General features: G+C 45.5%; 1 protein-coding gene across 2 annotated transcripts in view; it reads right to left on the bottom strand.

Annotated features, from left to right (window-relative positions):
• The window catches only part of IGF1R (insulin like growth factor 1 receptor), a 207,963-nt gene that overhangs the window by 18,877 nt on the left and 164,939 nt on the right, over positions 1-24,147 (bottom strand). For both annotated transcript variants that reach the window (XM_077263390.1, XM_077263391.1), the window contains exons 15-18: positions 12,922-12,992; positions 6,564-6,793; positions 6,364-6,474; positions 2,090-2,249 (exon numbers count right to left, since the gene is read on the bottom strand). In XM_077263390.1, the coding sequence (XP_077119505.1) occupies positions 2,090-2,249; positions 6,364-6,474; positions 6,564-6,793; positions 12,922-12,992 (572 nt within the window). The remainder of the gene's footprint in view (positions 1-2,089; positions 2,250-6,363; positions 6,475-6,563; positions 6,794-12,921; positions 12,993-24,147) is intronic.

Here is a 24,147-nt window from a genome sequence, read left to right as displayed (position 1 = left end):
TGTCTCTGCTTGCAGATTCCAGCGATTATGTGACCATTCATATGTGATTTCTATACTTACGGTCACGTGCCCACTAGCTTGCCTACCTCTCTCAATGAAGCAAGGGACATAGTTAAAATTGCATACGAGTGGTTACATGATGACTAGTCAAATCGCTTAAGGTGTGTATAGGGGGTGAAAAACAAACACTCTCTGCCCCCAGATGCAGAAAAACCTAGATAGGACAGGTAAATATAAAGAGCTAGGCAAGTAAGACTACATCACACACACCCCCATCAGCCATACCATTAAAACCATGCTGTCAAAACAGATTGGACCCACCAAGGCATGGACTGCCAGACCTCTGAAGGTGTTCTGTGGTACTGGGCACCAAGACGCTAGCAGAAGATGATTTAAAGGGAATCTGTCAGTAGGACCCACCCTCCTGAGTCATCTATGTGGGCACACAGGCCACAAGAAGCTGATTACAATGATATATTGTTATCTGCGACCCAGTATCTTATTCAAGAAAAATACAGGAAAAATATATATGTTTCTACCGTGTTAAGCAGTAGATAGAAAAATACACACAAATTTGATAATCATAACAAATAAAAGTAATAAATAGCAAGATTTCAAGACTACTCCGGTCTCTACATCAGGCATTCCACACTATGCCTGATGAGGAGACTGGAGAAGCCTAGAAAGCTTGCCATCTTTTCAGTTAGCCTTTAAAAAGGTATCAACCAATGAGAATGCAAATTTTTATATTTTTCTAGAGAATTACATTCCTTTTTAATATGTAAATGAGCTGTTAAGATCTACGGGACTCACATAGATCTCCGAGAGTCTGCCTCCAGAGATTATTTTAAATGAAAGGCAACATTCCCTGTGTGAGACATGTAGATGAGGAGAGCAGACTTGTCAGTCATTACATGTCTCACACTGGTAACGGCCAATGTAATTTAAAATAATCTCTGGAGACAAATTCTCAGAGATATCTATGTCCGGCCCACAGATCTTAACAACTCATTTACATGTTAAGAAACATGTGCATTTCTCTGGAATAAGACATCGGACGCGGATATCATTGTATCATTTTATTCACCTGTTACATGCATGCCCATATAGACGACTTAGGAGGGTTGATCCTATGACAGATTCTCTTTAAAACACAAGTCTAACTCAAGGACCAGCTACCCGCCTTCCCTCAGGGGATACAGCCAGCGCTTAGCAAAGGGGGCGACAAGCACAGGGAGCGAGCACCATCTTGGATTCTAATCTTCAGCATGCACCTCCACACTGATGTGTTCAGCAGATCACAGGCAGCGACAAAGCTCAGTCCTACCCAGGCGCTGTAAGACATCTTGCAAATTTCACACTGGCCACTGAGGCTATTCCTGCTATTTCACAAAATCCACACATATATAATAATACAGCAATAAACCCCATCCTTTGTACTGAAGCATCTAAAGAGCATGTACAGAGGTCACTGTGAAGAGAGAGGGAACAGTGACATCGCCTGCTGTGAATGATGGATCTCGCGTGATCAGCTCTTTATAAGGGTATTACTTGTCATTGTAATTCTGCCTCTGATGGCAATGAACCTGCTGAAAATTCTTAAGCAACAAACATCTGCAATGTACTGTGTGTGTTCTGACTACTTCCTATCATAGCCAGGTTTAACTTTCTTAGTGAGTGGACCAGAAAGGCTAGCCTTCACTTCTTAATGTGCATCCGTTACTTTTCAGTGTCCATGACCTTGTTGCCCTACAGTGGGCCACATTTCCTAGGCACTAACCATGGTAAAACAGACTGACCTAGTCTTCTAGCCTCCACAATCTAGCCCTTGTACAAGAGACTCAGATCCCACGCTTGCCCATTTATCTTGCTTCCAACACATCAAGTTTAAGAACTCAAGTCCTCCTTAGTATGTATATGACCTTAGCAGGTGCCATTATAAAAAACATTGGCTATACCGGTCAGTGGTTTGGTGTCATGGCTGATAATGCACATATATACATCCTTCTTATAAAACCACACACAGTACAAGTAAATGAGCTAAGTCTAGCACAACATGTGTTTAAGCAACATGGTAATCCAGATTTACCTCCGATTTTGACTGTGAAATCTTCTGACACCATACAGTTTCTGGCTGCTAGGTCTCTGTGAACAAATTTATTTGCATTGAGATATGCCATCCCATCTGCAATCTCCCCTGCCATCTGGATCATCTTTTTCAATGAAGGGGGAGGCTGCCCAGGGTTGCTCTGAAAAGAAATACAAGAGATGGTCAGGTACAAGGTTATGAGCATACGTAATGGTCAGGTATAACATTATAGCCATAAGTAAAGGTCAGGTATAAGGTTATGTGCATACGTAATGGTCAGGTATAAGGTTATGGGCATATGTAATGGTACGGTATAAAGTTATGGGCATGATAATGGTCCGGTATAAAGTTATGGGCATGCATAATAGTCAGGTATGAAATTATGGGCATACATAATGGTCAGGTATGAGATTATGGGCATGCATAATGGTAAGGTATGAGGTTATGGGCATGCATAATGGTAAGGTATGAGGTTATGGGCATGCATAATGGTAAGGTATGAGGTTATGGGCATGCATAATGGTAAGGTATGAGGTTATGGGCATGCATAATGGTCAGATATGAGATTATGGGCATATATAATGGTCAGGTCTGTGGATAGAACACAAATAACCACGCGTTAGGAAATAACGTAGCCTAAATCGGTTTTATTTTTATTAATATAAAAACTAGATTGACTGTCAATGAAGAGCAGAAGAAAGTAGAGAAATGCGGCCGAAAAATGCAAATATGCCTCACAACTTTTGGAAGCGAACCCTTTTGTGACAGCCATAAACGCCTACAGCCCAGTGCCAGCTCCAGTACCCATCCGATCTATTACACCTGGCCTAGTTATATGTCCTTAGACAGTAATAGTAATAAGGCTTGAAGCATTGTTGAAAAGGAGGGAAGCTCATAAATCCACATGTGTACTTTTCAAGGTAGAAGTCAGGGCACATAATGTTCTCTCCTGTCTGCCTCCACCAAGTATCACTGTGGAAACCCAGTATGCTGGGAGCTAAACTAGACAGATTTGCTTATTAAATTGGTACTGCGCTGCAATCTTAAAGTACAAGCATCGCCTTATTCCATACACATCCCTATGTGGTAAGGAATGAGCAAAATTCAGAACCACTTGTAATTAAATCCCTTCTGTACATAATAAACGCATTAAACCTGATGAAACGCAATAGTGAGCACACAAGTAGTCAGCAGGGGGCAATAAAATAATTAATATACCGATATTCACACAGTCCTGTTTTACAGCAGCCTGTTCTCTAAACGTATAACATAGGAATTTAGAGCTCCGGTGATAGCGGGGTCACAAACAAATTACAGTTCTTGGAATTTGGAAGGGGCTCCATAGGGCAGTGGAATGCAGATAGGCGGCCTTAGTTCTGCTAATATGGCCCTGTAACCTTCCTGTAATGGTACCTGGCACACGGATGATTTATTGTCTGGGAATAGGTGACAAAGGAATGTGGAGAATGGGCTGGGGGTTAGCGCTAAATGATCGCCCTCCTCTAAATGAGTCTGAAGGGGAAATGAATACATACAGGTTACAGGAGCCACAAAGTTAAAAGAAAAAAAAGGGGCTTAGTACCGTGTTAGGCAGTTGAAAAAATAATGCTCTCAGTGTGAAAAACAAGATAATCTTGTAATCATGATACCTTTTAATGGCAACAAAAATAAAATAAATGATGTTACAAAGGAAGCTTTCAGGGCATTGTCCGTCCCTTCCTCAGGCATAGTATAATAAAGTTTCTGAACAAACACAAATATATGCAAAAAAAAAGAAAAAGAGGGGCATGGTATAATAAATGAACCTGTGGATAAACAAAAACTGAGCTCAGAGACTGAATCCTGAATTAGATTAGATTAGTGGTGTGAAAGTTTTATAGTCCCAATATCCAAGATCAGAGACCTGGTGCCCTCAACTTCTTTGGAGCAGATTCTTCAGATTCTGTAACATGCCCCTCTTTTTTTGCAGTTTCTTTGAGCACATATTTGTGTTTCTTCAGATACTTAAATCATGCCTGAGGAAGGGACCTAAGAAGTCCCAAAAGCTTGCTTTGTAACATTATTTTATTTTTGTTGGCCATTAAAAGGTATCATAACTACAAGATTATCTTGTTTTTCACACTGAGAGGAACCACAAAGGCTTGAAGGAGTTCCTAGACCTAGACATATTTAAAACATGTCAAAATGATAAACTTCACAGGGTAAATACCGTACATAAATTCAGCATTACTGGGCATATTGGTGTCTGTCTCATATTCAGGCTCAGATTCTAAATTTCCCTATCACTCAAAGATGATTTAATAGGAAACCAATTCCCCATCAGTCTGTGTTTGGAGTGTACAAGAAATACAAGGCAAATACAAGGAGAACCCATAAACTGCCTGCACATGCTGTCCTTGGTCAAAAACTGTGGTCCCCGGAGCGAGCCACGGATTACTGTATGTATACAGATATATACGCTCTTACAAAACACACAATGTGGACAAAAATATTTGGGGCACAACACTTAATCTTTGCAGTTTTGTTTTTTTTTTCCACTCATTTACTACAGGTTGTAATATCCAGCCCCTTGCCATGCAGGCTGCCTTTACCAACATTTGATAAAGAATGGCACAATCTACAGAGCTCACGGATACCAGCGTGGTCCTGTAATAGGAGCCATTGCCATAAGAAGTCACTTCAGAAAATGTATTGTCACCAAAATATTTGACGGTCAACTGACAGATGATATTGAAATGTAAAAGCATTTTAGAAACCCCAGCCATTCAGCAACAAAGTGGAGACCACGCACAGTTACAGAATGGGGGTCACAGAGAGCGTAAAATTCACCAACGCTCTGCTCACGCAACAACTGCTGATTCCAAAACTCCTCAAGCATTAGCATCAGCAAAAAACGATGCGCCAGGAGCTTCACAGCATGGGTTTTCAGGGCCCAGCAACAGCATGCAAACCTTATATCCTCAAGCAACTAGTCAAATGGAGTGGGGTAAAGCCACCATTGGACTCTGGAGTTGTAGAAAATAGTTGTGGGGCTTGATGAATTCTGCTTCTACATCTGGCATCTGATGGACTAGACAGGGTCGGATGAATGCCACAAGACGGAAACCTGCATGACTGTACTGTGCCAGCTCTTAAGGTTGGTGGAGGAGGGATAATGCTATGGGGTTGCTGTTTTAGGGGTTAGCCTAGGTTCCTTTTTTCCAGTGAAGGGAACTCTTGATACTTTAATATATTAGGACATTACATGCTTCCAACGTTGTAGAAAAATTATTCAATGCCATTTTTTTGCTCCATCATGGCTGTGTCCACAAAGACGTGGTTTGCAGAGTATTGTGTGGAACGTGACTGGCCTCAGAGTCCTAACCTCAACCCCATCTAACACCTTTGAGATGAACTAAAGTAGAGACAGCAAGTCACGTCCTCTCGTTCAACATCCGAGCCTAACCTCACAACTGCTCTAATGGATGAGTGGGTAAAATTCCCACAGGCAAAATCTTGTAGAAAGCCCTGACAAGATATTCACCCATTACCTTTCAGGATATCATGGAAGTAACAGAAGCATTCACCCATGAATTCTCAATATAAAATTATTCTCTTTTGCTTCCAAAGTTTTTTCTGACATTAAAGCACTGTCATAATGGATGGGGCATGATGCATGCAATTTCCATTGTTGTGTGTGTGCCCACCGGACACCAAGAGACGGGCAGTGGAGGGGTCAGATCAGGTGTCCACCTGACACTACATTTAGTTATCAGCCTACAGAATAGGACCTGTACTTCTATCGATTTACATCTGTGATAAAAAGCCGCTTCCTGCTAAAGGACCCTGGATTTCATTTCCGTTCTTACAGTCCAGCAGACGCCCCGCTCCCCTCCTTCATCTGCAGCAGCTGCTCCCGCCTTTCCTGTTTACTTCCACCTGCATCACTAAATAGCTGTGCTCCAGATGTAACATGCCAGTGACCCCTGAACGTGCTTTCAATCAATCAGGAACAAATCCGCAAGAATAGTTGAAATACACTGGCGAAGAGAGCAGGTTTCATCTGGAAGCGTCTTACTCTGGAACACTGCAGAGTGTGTATCATGATTCGGAGTCATGCCCACAACCGTAATTTAAGGATCCATTATAGGGCACTTATTGGAGTTTATGTTCACTATACATCTATACATTTCTCATTTCATGCCAAAGTTTAAGTCCTAAAACCTACATGCATGACAATATAAAATATTACAATACAGTCACCATAACTGAGTTATCTCCAGCCTTCTACTGACCTCTGCGTCTGGTCTTAAGGATCTCAAATAGCTTTTGAGGTCTCCTCGAGTCATTAATTCCATGATGACAAGGGTTGGTTGACCTTGAGAGACAACACCCAACAAACGTACCTGAGAGAAAAAAAAAACGCATGGAAAAGTATAAGAATTTAGGGCGGTTCGGCAGATCACAATACACAGAAATGATGGCGTCCACTTACCACATGGTGACAGTTAAATTCCTTCATCACTGAAGCCTCGTTTAGGAACTCTATCCTTTCCCTCATGCTGGCTGCCTCATTCACAGTTTTTATGGCCACCCTGGTTTCGGCTTCATCTTTCACCACACCTTTAGCAATCCCTTCATAGACCATTCCAAACGATCCTTGCCCCAGCTCGCGGTTCATCGTTATCTTCTCCCGAGGAACCTCCCACTCGTCGGGCACATACACTGTGATAACAAACCACACTAGTAACTCAGTGGACACAGGAGTAGATTATGTCTTATTAAAAATGTTTGGCTGGGGCAATATGGTCAACCAACCGAAGAAGGCTGTATGCCACTGCTAATCGCAGCTTAGTTCAAGTGCATAGGAGCATGATCACATGGAACCTGCAAAATCACAAAAATTTGGAACCAGTTGGAATTTTTGCAACTTGCTTCTCATAGTCACAGTACCATGCGGGTCGCAGGGTGACCCCATACCCAGCACTATGTTGCCATTTGGTGATTGTGATTTTTAACTGTGTAACCTGTGTTGTGGTCACTGTTGCCATGTAGTCCCAGCCTAGATGTAGTGATGTATGGATCCGACAGAAGCCTCCATTGTATGCCACTAGGTATGGACTCCAATTGTGAGGGCAGGGGGAGAGGGAGACGTGCACTATACATTGCTTTAACGTGCCCTCTGCACTGGATATTATAGTACATTACAGAGAAAAAAAAAGTATACTGATGTAGATCAGCCCAGTGACTGCCAAAAGGATATACTCCAAGAATTGGTGGCCTCATTGACAACATTACAAGTATACGGCAAGGAATAGTCCGCACGTATACCTTGGAAAAAAGCCAAAGGGTAACTGAACAAGACCTTCACATTCACTTTTTATATGAATGATCCAAAAGTCATCTACATTTACAGAAGTCACTGTACTACAACCACCATTGTTACAACACCCTTATAGAAAAATATTTAGAATTGAGAGTCCTCAGTGGTTGATACCTTTTAGTGGCTAACTGAAAAGATGGTAACAGATTGCAAGCTTTCGAGACTACTCAGGTCCCTTCATCAGGCATAGACTAATACAAATTCTGAAGAATCACATATTTATGCACAACACAGCCCAGAAATAATGCTATAGGATAACACAGGTGACGTGAAGCAAAAAACACATTCCATATGTATATACAAAATGGACACCAACGTAAAAAACGTACACACAGACGGCATACAGATGAAAAATAGTTGTTTTTTTTACTTAAAACGGAACATTTTGCAAATAATCATGTGAACCCAGGCTTAGGCTTACGGCAGGCAATGATGAAAAGCCCAGGGCCAGAAGTGGAAACAGAAGGCACAAATGACATGACCTAGTGAACCCATAGGTAGACGGCGTTCTCTATATACTGCAGGTATAACATGGGCTCAGTGGTTAGCATTATTGATCTGCATCTCTGGGGTCCTGACATAACATTTACATTGATTTTGTACGTTCTGTCTGTCTCCGAGTCCTGGAGATTGTGCAGGGAAGAGAAATATACAGAAGGGCAACTGAGCTATGGCGTCAGTAAGCCTTACTGGGTAGGTATGCATTTCAGAGGAGAAGATTAGACGGTAAGCAAGGCTAGCAATAGGGTGATGCCATCATAAGCAACAAAACAGTCAATTATTAGGTGGCAGGCCTACTACAAGAGCGTCAGCTAATGTAACCTGCACCATACAAAACGTCTGGAGTCAAAGGAACCTGTGGCAATCATAAATTTGCTTTCTGGGAAAAGGCGGAAGGACAGAAAGTGCCAATTCTGACCCTTCCAAACCCAGAAGATTTAAGGGGATATGACAGAGGGAGGAGAGTAAATTCTTTAACAGATTAAAGTGCCCTGAGGCTTAGAGAAACCAAAACCCAGGTGGAAAGTAATTATGGGATAAGGAGGAAAAAAACATTTTTAGAATACATTTTATGGATAATTAATATACACACAGACTGCTCCAGGGCCTTGGTACATCTGCTGTGACGTCTGGTTAGAAAAACAGTCCCAGCCCTGCAGAAGAAGGGCGGCTCTAACCAACAATGCTATGGATGTGTACGTCTCTGGACGGTTTCATCTGGGCACTACATTCTTATTATTTGGCCTCTTCTGCCGAGGCGTCCGGGCCGAAGATGTGCACATTACAGAAGTAAAGCACATTAGGTTTCAGATTAGGTATATAACACGTAGGTTCCAGTCATTCTGAGACGGCCATTGGAACAGAATAAGGCATTACACTGATAATGTGGACCAGTCATGTAAAAGAATGCCATTAACCTGCAAATATGGGGTTAATCTTCTGGTTAATAGGGTCCTCTCCTCCTCTCTCTATGCACAGAGGAATGACTGAAACCATGTTGGCCCACCCCTGTGAGTGAAAGAACGAGCTTGCTGAGGGGAATAAAGTTTGTTTCCTCCCGACAGCGGAGCTCGCACTGTGTCAGAACGCTAGGGACTAGGATTGAGCGACTTTTATTTTTATAGGATCGGGTCGGGTTTCACGAAACCCGACTTTCTCAAAAGTCGGGTCGAGTGAAATCGGCCGATCCTATAAAAAAGTCGGGGTCGGGGTCGGCCGAAACACGAAACCCAATGCAGTGCAATGGGATACTATGGTTCCCAGGGTCTGAAGGAGAGGAAACTCTCCTTCAGGCCCTGGGATCCATATTAATGTGTAAAATAAAGAATTAAAATAAAAAATATTGCTATACTCAACTCTCCGACGCAGCCTGCACCTTACCGAGGGAACCGGCAGCCTTCTTTGCTTAAAATGCGCGCGTGAATGGCCTTAGATGACGTCACGGCTTCTGATTGGTCGCGGCCGCCCATGTGACCGCCACGCGACCAATCACAAGCCGTGACGTAATTCTCAGGTCCTAAATTCCTAATTCTAAGGCCCTGAACGCGCTCATTCTTAGGAAGGAAGGCTGCCGGAAAGAAGCCGAGGGTGAGTATATTCCTATTAGGTATATACTCACCCTCGGACGCGCCCTGCTTCTTTCCGGCAGCCTTCCTTCTTAAGAATGAGCGCGTTCAGGGCCTTAGATGACGTCACGGCTTGTGATTGGTCGCCGCCGCCCATGTGACTGCCACGCGACCAATCACAAGCCGTGACGTCATCCCTCAGGTCCTAAATTCCTAGAAGGGAATTTAGGACCTGAGGGATGACGTCGCGGCTTGTGATTGGTCGCGTGGCGGTCACATGGGCGGCCGCGACCAATCAGAAGCCGTGACGTCATCTAAGGCCATTCACGCGCTCATTTTAAGCAAAGAAGGCTGCCGGTTACCAGCGGTAAGGTCCAGGCTGCGTCGGAGAGGTGAGTATATCAATATTTTTTATTTTAATTCTTTATTTTACACTTAAATGTGGATTCCGATACCGATTCCCGATATCGCAAACATATCGGAACTCAGTATCGGAATTCCGATACCAGATTCAGAAGATCGCCGACCTCATGGCCGACCCCACACAGGGGTCGGGTTTCATGAAACCCGACTTAGCCAAAAGTCGGCGACTTCTGAAAATGGCCAACCCGTTTCGCTCAACCCTACTAGGGACTAACACTTTTTTTTTTTTTTTTTAACATGACAGGTTCCTTTTACAAAGTGACTAAAATCCATCTGGATTTGGCCCTAGTATCTTTTAATAGGAATCTGTCAGCAGGTTCTGGTTCTGTAATTTGTGAGCAGCATAATGTAGGGCAAGGAGACCCTGATTCCAGCCATGTGTCACTTACTAGGCTGTGTTCTGCTGTTTCCATAAAAATCAGTGTTTTATAAGCAGATGATCAATACAGGACAATATGTCTGGTGCCTCCTAGACATCTGCTCTGTGTAACCCCCACCACTGACTACCAGCCCTCTGGCAATACAATGCACACAGAAGCTGCAAATCCGTGGGGTGGGTGGGTTATAATGGGCTCTGCTTTCACAGCACTGCTAGACCTGCAGCAGAGAAAAAAAGAATGTTATCACAACTGCTGCAACCAGTAAACTAAGTAATACATCGTTGGAATCAGGGTCTCTGCTACTACATGGTGCATCAGTGGTGCCACTAATGCAAGTTCCCTGCCACATGTAATATATTCATCAGTTGGTCTTCAGCGGTTGCCGCTGCCACTCTGGTCCTGATCTGTCAAATTTCTGCCTGTGGATAATTAGGGTTGTTTGGCACATATAGATATATGTTGCCTCAGCTCCTTTGTTTTTGCCTAATGGCGGAGAGGAAATTCCAAAGCTCCAAAGGGCGAGAGATTGGGTATTTTTAAGGAATAACAGCACCTGAGCTCTACATCCGTTGGTCCCTAGGTGTTTTCCTGAGGGACATACAGGTCCTTCTCAAAAAATTAGCATATAGTGTTAAATTTCATTATTTACCATAATGTAATGATTACAATTAAACTTTCATATATTATAGATTCATTATCCACCAACTGAAATTTGTCAGGTCTTTTATTGTTTTAATACTGATGATTTTGGCATACAACTCCTGATAACCCAAAAAACCTGTCTCAATAAATTAGCATATTTCACCCGACCAATCAAATAAAAGTGTTTTTAATACCAAACAAAAAAACCATCAAATAATAATGTTCAGTTATGCACTCAATACTTGGTCGGGAATCCTTTGGCAGAAATGACTGCTTCAATGCGGCGTGGCATGGAGGCAATCAGCCTGTGACACTGCTGAGATGTTATGGAGGCCCAGGATGCTTCAATAGCGGCCTTAAGCTCATCCAGAGTGTTGGGTCTTGCGTCTCTCACCTTTCTCTTCACAATATCCCACAGATTCTCTATGGGGTTCAGGTCAAGAGAGAGTTGGCAGGCCAATTGAGCACAGTAATACCATGGTCAGTAAACCATTTACCAGTGGTTTTGGCACTGTGAGCAGGTGCCAGGTCGTGCTGGAAAATGAAATCTTCATCTCCATAAAGCATTTCAGCCGATGGAAGCATGAAGTGCTCCAAAATCTCCTGATAGCTAGCTGCATTGACCCTGCCCTTGATGAAACACAGTGGACCAACACCAGCAGCTGACATGGCACCCCACACCATCACTGACTGTGGGTACTTGACACTGGACTTCAGGCATTTTGGCATTTCCTTCTCCCCAGTCTTCCTCCAGACTCTGGACCTTGATTTCCGAATGACATGCAAAATTTGCTTTCATCAGAAAAAAGTACTTGGGACCACTTAGCAACAGTCCAGTGCTGCTTCTCTGTAGCCCATTTCCTGCACACGCCTGTGCACGGTGGCTCTGGATGTTTCCACACCAGACTCAGTCCACTGCTTCCTCAGGTTCCCCAAGGTCTGGAATCGGTCCTTCTCCACAATCTTCCTCAGGGTCCGGTCACCTCTTCTCGTTGTACAGCGTTTTCTGCCACATTGTTTCCTTCCAACAGACTTACCATTGAGGTGCCTTGATACAGCACTCTGGGAACAGCCTATTTGTTGAGAAATTTCTTTTTGGGTCTTACCCTCTTGCTTGAGGGTGTCAATGATGGCCTTCTTGACATCTGTCAGGTCGCTAGTCTTACCCATGATGGGGGTTTTGAGTAATGAACCAGGCAGGGAGTTTTTAAAAGCCTCAGGTATCTTTTGCATGTGTTTAGAGTTAATTAGTTGATTCAGAAGATTAGGGTAATAGGTCATTTAGAGAACCTTTTCTTGATATGCTAATTTATTGAGACAGGTTTTTTGGGTTATCAGGAGTTGTATGCCAAAATCATCAGTATTAAAACAATAAAAGACCTGACAAATTTCAGTTGGTGGATAATGAATCTATAATATATGAAAGTTTAATTGTAATCATTACATTATGGTAAATAATGAAATTTAACACTATATGCTAATTTTTTGAGAAGGACCTGTAGATACCCACTACACAACCCAGGAACAGGCCTAGGGAGCGACGGATGTAGAGCTCAGGTGCTGTTATTCCTCGCCCCGCGTTAGATCTTCTAAGCTCATGCAGTGCAGCAGTCACCTCGGTACATGGCAGGTACGGATTATTCTGGGTGAATGACTGAGGTCATCAACTGGAACGTCCTATAGATACTGCCATCTACAACTGCTAAATATTCTAGTGTTGGTGACCCTCCAAGGTGAAGGGAGGAGGACGTCTCTCGCTAGAACTTGCTCAGTTAATAAAACAAAGCTTTGGAATTTCCTCTCCGCCATTAGGCAAAAACATAGGAGCTGAGGCAACGTATATCTATATGTGCCAAACACTAATCAGGCTGTACACAAAGTATTATTCTGATGTGGAACATGTAGTGGAGGCTAGTGCCTGCCTCCATCATGGGTAAAATAGACTCGGATACCACTTACTTTCTGCTGCACTGAAGTACTCCGGGTTCACAGAGGCATATAACACTCCATTTCCCAATCGCTCACTATTCCTGCAGGGAAGAAACAAGGCATGAATTAATTAAATGTTTGTCTAAAGCATTTTTGCAGTAGGGTTTCATTAAAAACATTGGACCATTTGGCTTCTACAGCCTCTATGTATCATAGTACAAAGACTGGAAAATGAGACAACGGGGAATCAGTCAGTGAGCTGCACTTACTACAGGTAGCGCTTTTCTCTGTCCTCTCCTGTGTGAGGGTAGAAAGACAGGGAAATCTTTATTCATATGGTTCCCATATATAATTGGTCTTATTTTTGAGGCCAATGTCTGCTTTGTCCTCAACTAGTAATTTAGAGATTACAGAGGGGCTCATAGCCATCAGTCCAATAAATCATGTATCTGCCAGCCATGACTGCTGCATAATTTTGAGTCAAGATGCTGCGGGACTAAGAATCAATGATTAATATGAGTAAAATAAGGAATTTTTACATATAATTGTATACAGAAAAGAAAAAAATATATAAAATGATGAGTCTCTGCATCTTTCAAGCTCCCCATAAGACAAGAAATGTGCATTAACAAGCAAAACAGACGCCCATCTTCCAGAGAGAAATCACGACATTTCGCTATGGGTGACACTTGCTTTCATGATGGCACTGGTTTATTTCTACACTTTGATCTTGACAGAGAAAAGCACCCAAGATTTGTACATCACGGCATCATCACATAACACGGAGGCAGGTCCAGGCGCATCATACTCTTCTCAGACAGAACAAAGGCCGTCTTAAAGGATAATCACATGCAAACATCACTTATCATAAAAACAGACACCGCTCCTTCCCTCTCTCCCCAGGAGGAGCCACAAATCGCAGTGTGATGCAAAGAGACACGAAAAACAAAATAATCCCCCAAACCTTATCATTAAAACCAATATTAAAGGTAAAGTGTGGCAGTATTTTCCACATCAGGCTGAAAATGTGGACAGGTAGAAACAGGGGACAGAATTTACCAGGTAAGACATCTTAGAGAGGGTCTCACATAAAGAAACCAAATTTATTACCAGGAAGTTTCAGACATAACAGCCAATAAGGTCTCCACTTTTAATTTTCTTTTAGAGCACGTTTCAAAATGAAATAAGTGATCTTATTGGTTGAACGCCCCGATATACATGGAAAAAATAGGAGGGAAAGAATAAGAAAACCGTTTAAGAAAAAAACTGTCATAGAATATTTTATGTAAAATACTTATCCATTGTCAGCAGCACGTCCCCTCATGTAACAGAATGAAAGGAAAAAAAAAAAGCACAAAATCATCCTAATAGTTACAATTGACCTGATAGATATATTATACAGTTAGGTCCATATATACTTGGACAGAGACAAAATTTTTCTAGTTTTGGTTATAGACATTACCACAATGAATTTTAAACAAAACAATTCAGATGAAGTTGAAGTTCAGACTTTCAGCTTTCATTTGAGGGTATCCACATTAAAATTGGATGAAGGGTTTAGGAGTTTCAACTCCTTAACATGTGCCACCCTGTTTTTAAAGGGACCAAAAGTAATTGGACAATTAACTCCAAGGCTATTTCATGGACAGGTGTGGGCAATCCCTTCGTTATGTCATTCTCAATTAAGCAGATAAAAGACCTGGAGTTGATCTGAGGTGTGGTGCTTGCATTTGGAAGGTTTTGCTGTGAAGTAAACATGCGGTCAAAAGAGCTCTCCATGCAGGTGAAACAAGCCATCCTTAAGCTGCGAAAACAGAAAAAACCCATCCCAGAAATTGCTACAATATTATGAAAAGAAAGAAAGAAAGGAAAAGAAAGGAAAAGAAAAGAAAGAAAGAAAGAAAGAAAGAAAGAAAGCACTGGTGAACTCATCAATGCAAAAAGGCCTGGGCGCCCACGGAAGACAACAGTGGTGGATGATCGCAGAATAATCTCTATGGTGAAGAGAAACCCCTTCACAACAGCCAACCAAATGAAGAACACTCTCCAGGAGGTCGGCGTATCAATATCCAAATCTACCATAAAGAGAAGACTGCATGAAAGTAAATACAGAGGGTTCACTGCACGGTGCAAGCCACTCATAAGCATCAAGAATAAAAAGGCTAGACTGGACTTTGCTAAAAAAACATCTAAAAAAGCCAGCACAGTTCTGGAAGAACATTCTTTGGACAGATGAAACCAAGATCAACCTCTACCAGAATGATGGAAAGAGAAAAGTATGGCGAAGGCGTGGTACAGCTCATGATCCAAAGCATACCACATCATCTGTAAAACACTGCAGAGGCAATGTGATGGCTTGGGCATGCATGGCTGCCAGTGGCACTGGGTCACTAGTGTTTATTGATGATGTGACACCGGACAGAAGCAGCCAAATGAATTCTGAGGTATTGAGAGACATACTGTGTGCTCAGATCCAGCCAAATGCAGCCAAACTGATTGGTCGTCGTTTCATACTACAGATGGACAATGACCCAAAACAAAGCCAAAGCAACCCAGGAGTTTAGTTTATTAAAGCAGAGAAGTGGAATATTCTTGAATGGCCAAGTCAGTCACCTGATCTCAACCCAATTGAGCATGCATTTCACTTGTTAAAGACTAAACTTCAGACAGAAAGGCCCACAAACAAACAGCAACTGAAGACCACCGCAGTGAAGGCCAGGCAGAGCATCAAAAAGGAGAAAACACAGCATCTGGTGATGTCCATGAGTTCAAGACTTCAGGCAGTCATTGCCAACAAAGGGTTTTCAACCAAGTACTAAAAATGAACTTTTTATTTAAAATTATTGAATCTGTCCAATTACTTTTGGTCCCTTTAAAAACAGGGTGGCACATGTTAAGGAGCTGAAACTCCTAAACCGTTCATCCGATTTTAATGTGGATACCCTCAAATGAAAGCTGAAAGTCTGAACTTCAACTGCATCGGAATTGTTTTGTTTAAAATTCATTGTGGTAATGTCTATAACCAAAATTAGAAAAATGTTGTCTGTCCAAACATATATGGACCTAACTGTATATACATATATTACAGTTGTGCGCAAAAAGGAGATTTTTGTGTACTCACCGTAAAATCTCTTTCTCTTAGCCTCTAATTGGGGGACACAGGACCATGGGTGTTATGCTGCTGTCCACTAGGAGGCGACACTATGCATAATCTGAAAAAGATTAACTGTGGCTCCTCCTGTGCAGTATACACCCCTGGACGGCATCAGCCTTCTCCAGTTTTGTGCCAAAGCAGTAGGAGGAACGTAACATGAATAACATAATTATGCCTGTAAGAAGGCAACTATGTACGAGCTCAAGAAAACAATATGAGAACTCAACAGTTACAACAGCCCGGAAAGGGCAACAGGGTGGGAGCTGTGTCCCCCAATTAGAGGCTAAGAGAAAGAGATTTTACGGTGAGTACACAAAAATCTCCTTTACTCTGTCGCCTCATTGGGGGACACAGGACCATGGGACGTCCTAAAGCAGTCCCTGGGTGGGAAGCAATGGACGAATATTGTGCAGACAGGCCCGTACACTTAGGGCACTGCCGCCTGCAGGACACGTCTACCCAGGCTCGCGTCCGCTGAGGACTGGGTATGAACCCTGTAGTGTTTAGTAAATGTGTGTAAGCTAGTCCAAGTGGCCGCCTTACACACTTGTTGTGCCGAAGCCTGGTGCCAAATGGCCCAGGAGGCCCCTACCGCCCGTGTAGAGTGTGCCGTAATACCGGCTGGAAGAGGAGAATTCTTAAGGCGGTACGCCTCTTGTATGGTGGATTTGATCCACCTGGCAAGAGTAGCTTTGGAAGCTGGCATACCCTTGTGACCGCCTTCCAGAAGGAGGAAAAGAGAATCAGACCTGCGGAAGGACGCAGTCCTAGACACGTATATACGCAAAGCCCTGACAAGGTCAAGCGTATGCAGAGCCTTCTCCACTCTATGAACCGGAACCGGACAAAGGGATGGTAGTGAAATTTCCTCATTGAGGTGGAAGTCGGACACAACCTTCGGAAGGAAGGATGGGACCGTACGAAGAACTACCTTGTCCTGGTGAAATGCCAGGAAAGGCCGTCTGCAGGAGAGTGCTGTCAGTTCAGACACCCTGCGTAGCGAGGTGATTGCCACCAGGAAAACCACCTTCTGGGAAAGAAGGCGGAGCGGGACCTCCTTAAGGGGTTCGAAGGGTGGTTCCTGCAATGCTGTCAGGACCAGGTTGAGGTCCCACGTTTCTAGTGGTCGTCTGTAGGGGGGAACCAATCGGGAAACCCCCTGAAGGAAAGTCCTTACTTGCGGCTTGGTAGCAATGCGCTTTTGGAAAAGCACTGAGAGGGCTGACACCTGGCTTTTAAGCGAGCCCAATGACAGCCTGGCCTCCAGACCCGCTTGGAGAAAACCAAGAACTTTGGGTAGGGAATAAGGGAGTGGGATCTGGCCACGAGATTCGCACCAGGTAAAGAAAGCTTTCCAGGTACGGTAATAAATCTTGGCAGAGGCTGGTTTCCGTGCTCTGATCATGGTTCCAATGACATCTGTCGAGAGCCCTGCCTGGGTTAGAACCCAGGTCTCAAGGGCCACGCCGTCAAATTGAGAGCCCCTGAGTTCTGGTGGTAGAACGGCCCTTGTGATAGAAGATCGTGGCGGTCGGGGAGACGCCAAGGGGCGTCTGCTGTGAGTTGTACGATGTCGGCGTACCATGTGCGTCTGGGCCAGTCCCGGTGCAATGAGGATGGTTGGAACTCCCTCTTGTTTGATCTTCCTCACCACTCTGGATATCAGGGGGAGAGGTGGAAAAATGTACAGAAGCTGGAACTGGGTCCAGTCCTGAACCAGAGCGTCTGCTCCGAGCGACCGCGGATCGTGTGTTCTGGCAATGAAGTTGGAGACCTTGGCATTGAAATGGGATGCCATTAGGTCCACATCCGGGGTCCCCCAGCGGAGACAGATCTGTTGAAAAATTTCGGGATGGAGAGACCACTCTCCCGAGTCTATTCCTTGTCGGCTGAGGAAGTCTGCTTCCCAGTTGTCCACACCCGGAATGTGGACCGCCGAAAGAACCGACCCTGTGTCCTCTGCCCAGCGGAGGATATGTGACACTTCCCGCATCACCTGGGTACTGCGGGTCCCCCCTTGATGATTCACATATGCCACAGCCGTGGCATTGTCCGACTGTATCCTGATGTGAGAGGCTGCCAATAAGTGATGGAAGGCCCTCAATGCCAGAAGGATGGCACGAATTTCCAGGATGTTGATGGGCATGGTCGCTTCCGCTGGGGACCACTTGCCCTGTGCCCTGTGGTGTAGGTGCACCGCACCCCAACCCGTCAGACTCGCGTCGGTGGTCAGAACCTTCCATTGACCTGAGAGAAAGGATTTCCCCTTTGCTAGCGAGGTTGGCTTGAGCCACCAGTGCAGGGACCTCCTGGTTGACGACGTTAGCTGGAACTCCCTGTCGAGAGAGAAGGGATTCCTGTCCCAGGACTTGAGAATGGCTAGTTGGAGAGGTCTGAGGTGAAACTGGGCAAATGGGACGGCTTCTATTGCTGCTGCCATCTTGCCGAGGACTCTCATGGCAAACCGGAGAGATCGATGGGGTTTGCGGAGGAGGGTGCGAACTGCTAGTCGGAGGGCCAGTGCCTTGTCCTTGGGAAGGAGCACTAGACCCCTGGAAGTGTTGAATAACATTCCCAGGAAGGTCAGGGACTGACTCGGGGTTGGTGATGACTTTTGTAGGTTGATTAACCAGCCCATGCGACTGAGAGTATCGGTTGTGATTGAGACGTTGAGCTCGCAGTCCTTGAAGGTGGGAGCCTTGATGAGTAGATCGTCCAGGTATGGAACGACTACTATGCCTCTGGAATGCAGGACGTCCATGGTTGCTGCCATGACCTTGGTGAACACTCTGGGAGCCGTGGCGAGTCCAAAGGGGAGAGCCACGAATTGGTAGTGGTCCTGGCCTATTGCGAACCTGAGAAACCTCTGATGGGCAGGTGCAATGGGTATATGCAGGTATGCGTCTTGTATGTCTATGGAGGCGAGATATTCTCCCTTCTCCATGGACACAATGATGGACCGAAGGGACTCCATGCGGAGCCGTTTTAGGTCTAGTATGGGCCGTACGCTGCCTCCTTTCTTGGGAACTACGAACAGATTGGAGTAGAACCCTCGGAAGTGGTCGGTCGTGGGTACCGGTACTATGACTCCAGATTGACAAAGCGAGGAGACCGCTTGGTGGTAGGCTCGAGCCTTGGCTGGCGGTTTTGGGGGGACAGAGGAAGAACCGGTCCGGTGGGTTGGAGGTGAAGTCTATTTTGTATCCGGAAGACACTAGTTCCGTGACCCACCTGTCTTCTGTAATAGGCAGCCAGACTTGATGAAAGAGCAAAAGTCGGCCGCCTACTGGTGTGGTGTCTTCCGGAGTCCGTGAGTCATGAGGAGGAGAAAGTCTGAGATTTTCCTCCTCTGGGCTTAGACTGGCCTGCTTTTGACTGCCAGGTCTTGTCCGACCTTTGCGTCGATCGTGAGTTGTCCCTGCGTGGGGAACGGTTACGATTTTGTACTGGACGTGAGACGGACCAGCCGGAGGAATTCCGAAGGGATCGGAATCGAGTTTGGTTACGCTTCTTGTAAGTGCGTTTAGGTTTCAGTTGGGGAAGAGAAGTACTCTTACCCCCTGTGGCGTTGGATATCATGGTATCCAACTGTTCACCGAAAAGTCTCCCACTGAGGTAGGGGAGGTGCGTGAGGGACTTCTTTGAGGCTGCGTCCACTTTCCATTCCCACAGCCAGAGGATACGCCGAATCGTGATGGAGTTTGATGCTATCCCCGCGACTCCCCTTGCTGAATCCAGAGCTGCCTGGAGCATGTAATCTGCTACAACTGCAATTTGAACCGCTTGGTCCGACAGTTCAGGAGCGGATGCTTGGAAGGCTTGTAAATTCTTTGCCCAGGCCAGGATGGCCTTGGCAGCCCAAACTGAGGCGAACGCGGGAGCCAGGGATGCCCCTGCTGCCTCGAAAATTGAACGAGCCATGCGTTCTACCTGCCGGTCTGCTGCGTCCCTGAGGGTTGAGCTATCTGGCAGTGAAAGGAGGGTCTGTGCTGCTAGCCTGGAGACTGGGGGATCCACTTCAGGTGGATCTCTCCATTCCTTGGTGTCCTTCTGTGGGAAGGGGTACCTCGCCTCCAGATATTTGCGATTAGCGAATTTTTTCTCAGGCTGTGAGAGCTGTTTAAGGATCGCCTTAAACTCTGGGTGGTTAGAGAAAACCTTAGGCGGCTTCAGAGGTCCTTCAAAGGAAATCTTATGTTCTGGGGCCTCTGGTGGTGGATCAGAAATGTCCAGCACCCGATGGATGGACGATATTATGTCCTCAACTAGCGCTGTATTACTAGGAGGGATTGGGATCAGGGACCCCTCCGTTTCTCTGTCCGAGTCAGAGTCGCAGATGCCTTCCGAATCCTGTGTATCACTGAGGCGTCCCCTGCTGGGTGGGCTGGGGAGGAGGCCCTCTCTATTTGGGGATTGCGGAGATCTGCATTGTCCGTCCCTGGAATGGGACGGTCTAGATGACCTGGAGCTACGGTGTCTCTCCCTAGAAGGGGATGACCGTGTGCTATGGGATGACGCAGATGGACTTGATCTATGGATCCGCTTGCGTCTAGACGTGGATGTGCCAGGGTCATCTTGTCCCTGAGGCAAGTTCTCCCTTTGCTGGGTAACGGTCATAGCTGGGGCATGACCCTGCAGAGCCTGAAGCAATGTGGAAGTTAGGTTATCTATAGACTGCGTCATAGATTGCGACATCTGAGTAGCCCATTCCGGCGTGGCATTAGACACCGAGGCATTGGCAGGGGCTTCTTGAGGCTGTGACACATTAGTTTGTATACAGTTCTGACAATGCGGGTACGTGCTACTACTGGGGAGAGCGGTCCCGCAGGCTGTGCAGAATGCATAATAGCAGTTCTGCCTGGTTCTCTTGGACCTTGAGCCCTGCATAATGCACAAAGTGCAGAGGTGCTGCCAGCAAATGGACCTTACAGGGGTAGAGAACCTACAGGGGAGCCTTATAGGTAATATGGATTCACAGCTGAGTAAAGAGAACCCAGCCGTGATCTTACCCCACCACTGTGCCCCGAGGTCCAGCGCCGAAGATCCACAGTCCTGTGCCCCCCGGAGACTGGCTGCCTGGTCCTGGTCCTGCAGACCGGGAGATGCAGGGTTAATCTGCAGCCGAAAATGGCTGCAGAGACAGAGAAGAGAGGAGGAGAAGGGGGCGGAGAGCTGGAAAAAGGCGGCAAGGCTGTAAAAAACCCGCCCTTTCTGTCTCGATCCGCCCCCTGTATGACACTGTAGAGTGTCATATTTGTCATCCGGGGGGGGCGGAGAGGAGGCTGCTGCTTCAGCTAGGCCGAAGCCGGGGCCTAAATTAGATGCCTGAGGCCCAGAAGGGCTCCAGGCCGGCGCGAAAGTCCGGAAGGGGGTCAGATCTGAACCGGACCCCTCCGGATTTAAAGGCAGGATAGCGGTGGGGCTGTAAGCGAGAGGGGGGCCCTGTGAGGGGTCCCCCTGAGGCAGTATAGAGCTGGTGCTGCCGCAGAGACAGGGACGCAAGGAGCCCTGTGTCTGTATGTGCCATGCCTGCCTGCACTCCCCCCGGCCCCAACAGGAGCCCGCAGCTGGGCTGGGGTCCCTGGATGCAGGCGCAGTATGCTGGCCCATTGCTGGGAGCTGTAGGATGCTGCCTGTACAGGCCCTACCTGAGGTGTCTCAACCTAATACCCCCAGAGGGGGATAGGGAGGGTGCTGTTGTCACCTTCAGGGGCCTTTATCCTCGCCTCGACCTCAACCCAGAAACCAAAAGGAATTGGGGAAGGAGGGTGGTCTCGACTTCGAACCAGCACCCGAGGGGCTGGGGAAGGAGCAGCATGGGGAATAGCCATCTCAACTTCAACTGGGCACCCCATAATAGGGGGCCGAGGAAGGAGCCATGCCGGGAGTCTCACAGGAGACCCTCTTTTCTTCATCTGTAATCCCGTCGGAAAACGGAGTAAAAATCTTTAGGTGTGCCTCCTTTGCGACACTAAGCAAAAACTGGAGAAGGCTGATGCCGTCCAGGGGTGTATACTGCACAGGAGGAGCCACAGTTAATCTTTTTCAGATTATGCATAGTGTCGCCTCCTAGTGGACAGCAGCATAACACCCATGGTCCTGTGTCCCGCAATGAGGCGACAGAGTAAGTTTACATATCCCGGCAGAATTTTTGCTTTCTTGGCCTTTTTCCAGAGAATATGAATGATAACACTAAACCTTTTTCTCCACTCATGGCTAGTAGTTGGGTGAAGCCATTTATTGACAAACTACTGTGGTTTCTCTTTTTAAATCATAATGACAGCCCAAAACATCCAAATGACCCTGATCAAAAGTTCACATACCCCATTTCTTAATCCCGTGTATTGCCCCTTCTAACATCAATGACAGCTTGAAGTCTTTTGTGGAAGTTGTGGATGAGGGTCTCTATTTTCTCAGATGGTAAAGCTGCCCACTCTTCTTGGCAAAAAGCCTCCAGTTCCTGTAAATTCCTGGGCAGTAAAGCATGAACAGTGTGCTTGAGATCTCCCCAGAGTGGCTCAATGATATCGAGGTCAGGAGACTGAGATGGCCACTCCAGAACCTTCACTTTGTTCCGCTGTAGCCAATGACCGGTTCACTTGGCCTTGTGTTTTGGATCGTTGTCATGTTGGAACGTCCAATTACGTCCCATGCACAGCTTCCGGGCTGATGAGTGCAAATTTGCCTCCAGTATTTGCTGATAACGTGCTGCATTCATCTTTCCTTCATCTTTGACCAAGATTCCTGTGCCTTTAAGGCTCGCACATCCCCAAAACATCAGCGATCCACTTCCTTGCTTTACAGTAGGAATGGTGGCCCTTTCATCATAGGCCTTGTTGACCTCTCTCCAAATGTAACATTTATGGTTCTGGCCCAAAAGTCCCAGACGTTTTCAGGCTTGTCTCTGCTGTTTTGCATATTGTAGGCAAAATACTTTGTGGCATTTGCACAGTAATGGCTTTCTTCTGGTGACTCGACCATGCAGCCCATTTTTCTTCAAGTGTGTCCTTATTGTGCATCTTGAAACAGCCATACTGCTAGTTTTCAGAGAGTCCTGTATTTCAGCTGATGTTATTTGTGGGTTTTTCTTTGCATCCCGAACAATTTTCCTGGCAGATGTGGACAACATTTTTGTTGATCTACCTGACCGTGGTTTTGTTTTTACAGAGCCCCTGATTTGAACACTGCTGACTGGCATTATCAATTCCTTAGATATCTTTTTGTATCCCTTTCCTGTTTTATACAGTTCAACTACCTTTTCCTGTAGATCCGTTGACAATTCTTTTTCCTTCCCCTTGACTCACAGTCCAGAAACGTCAGTGGCTGGATGAAAGATGCAAGAGTCTGTCTGGATCTCAGAAACTCGCTCAGCTTTCATTCACACACACACACACTGATTACAAGCAAACAGATCACAGGTGAGGATATTACCTTTAGTAGCCATTCATACCCATTTGTGTCAACTTCTGTGCATGTTATCAGGCCAAAATCACCAGGGTATGTGAACTTTTGATCAGGGTCATTTGGATGTTTTAGGTTGTCATTATGATTTAAAAAGAGAAATCACAGTAGTTTGTCAATAAATGGCTTCACCCAACCACTAATCATGAGTGGAGACAAAGTTTTGATGTTATCATTCATATTCTCTGAAAAAAGGCCAAGACAGCAAAAATTCTGCCGGGGTATGTAAACTTTTGAGCACAACTGTATATATACACACACAAGCCATTAAGCTATTCACACTTCATGTATCGCACATTTCCTTGCTTTAGTACAGTTGACTGCAGCCATTGATCTATTTGCTATGCAAGTCTTTTTTGGTTATGCACCAGTTCAGACTAGATTGCTGTTCAGTCAGTTTTCCTATATTTACTATGTACTATTTTTGCTGACTTGAACGCCCCCGCCCTTCACCATGCTGTGATTTTAATTACATCCAAACACAGTTGGTTCCGACCTTCCTATAAATGCAGGCTTTACCATGTTATTAGCCATAGGTAAGTGTTCACACTAGGCAGACAGGTCAGGGACCCATCCGATCTGAGATTACCTTGACGTTTGGTGGATGGGCTCACATTTTTGGCCAAATCTTGTGCTAAGCA

This window comes from Ranitomeya variabilis, chromosome 5 (assembly GCF_051348905.1).
Source record: "Ranitomeya variabilis isolate aRanVar5 chromosome 5, aRanVar5.hap1, whole genome shotgun sequence".
NCBI classification, from domain to species: Eukaryota; Metazoa; Chordata; class Amphibia; order Anura; family Dendrobatidae; genus Ranitomeya; species Ranitomeya variabilis.
This window is presented reverse-complemented; position numbering and strand designations above follow the sequence as displayed.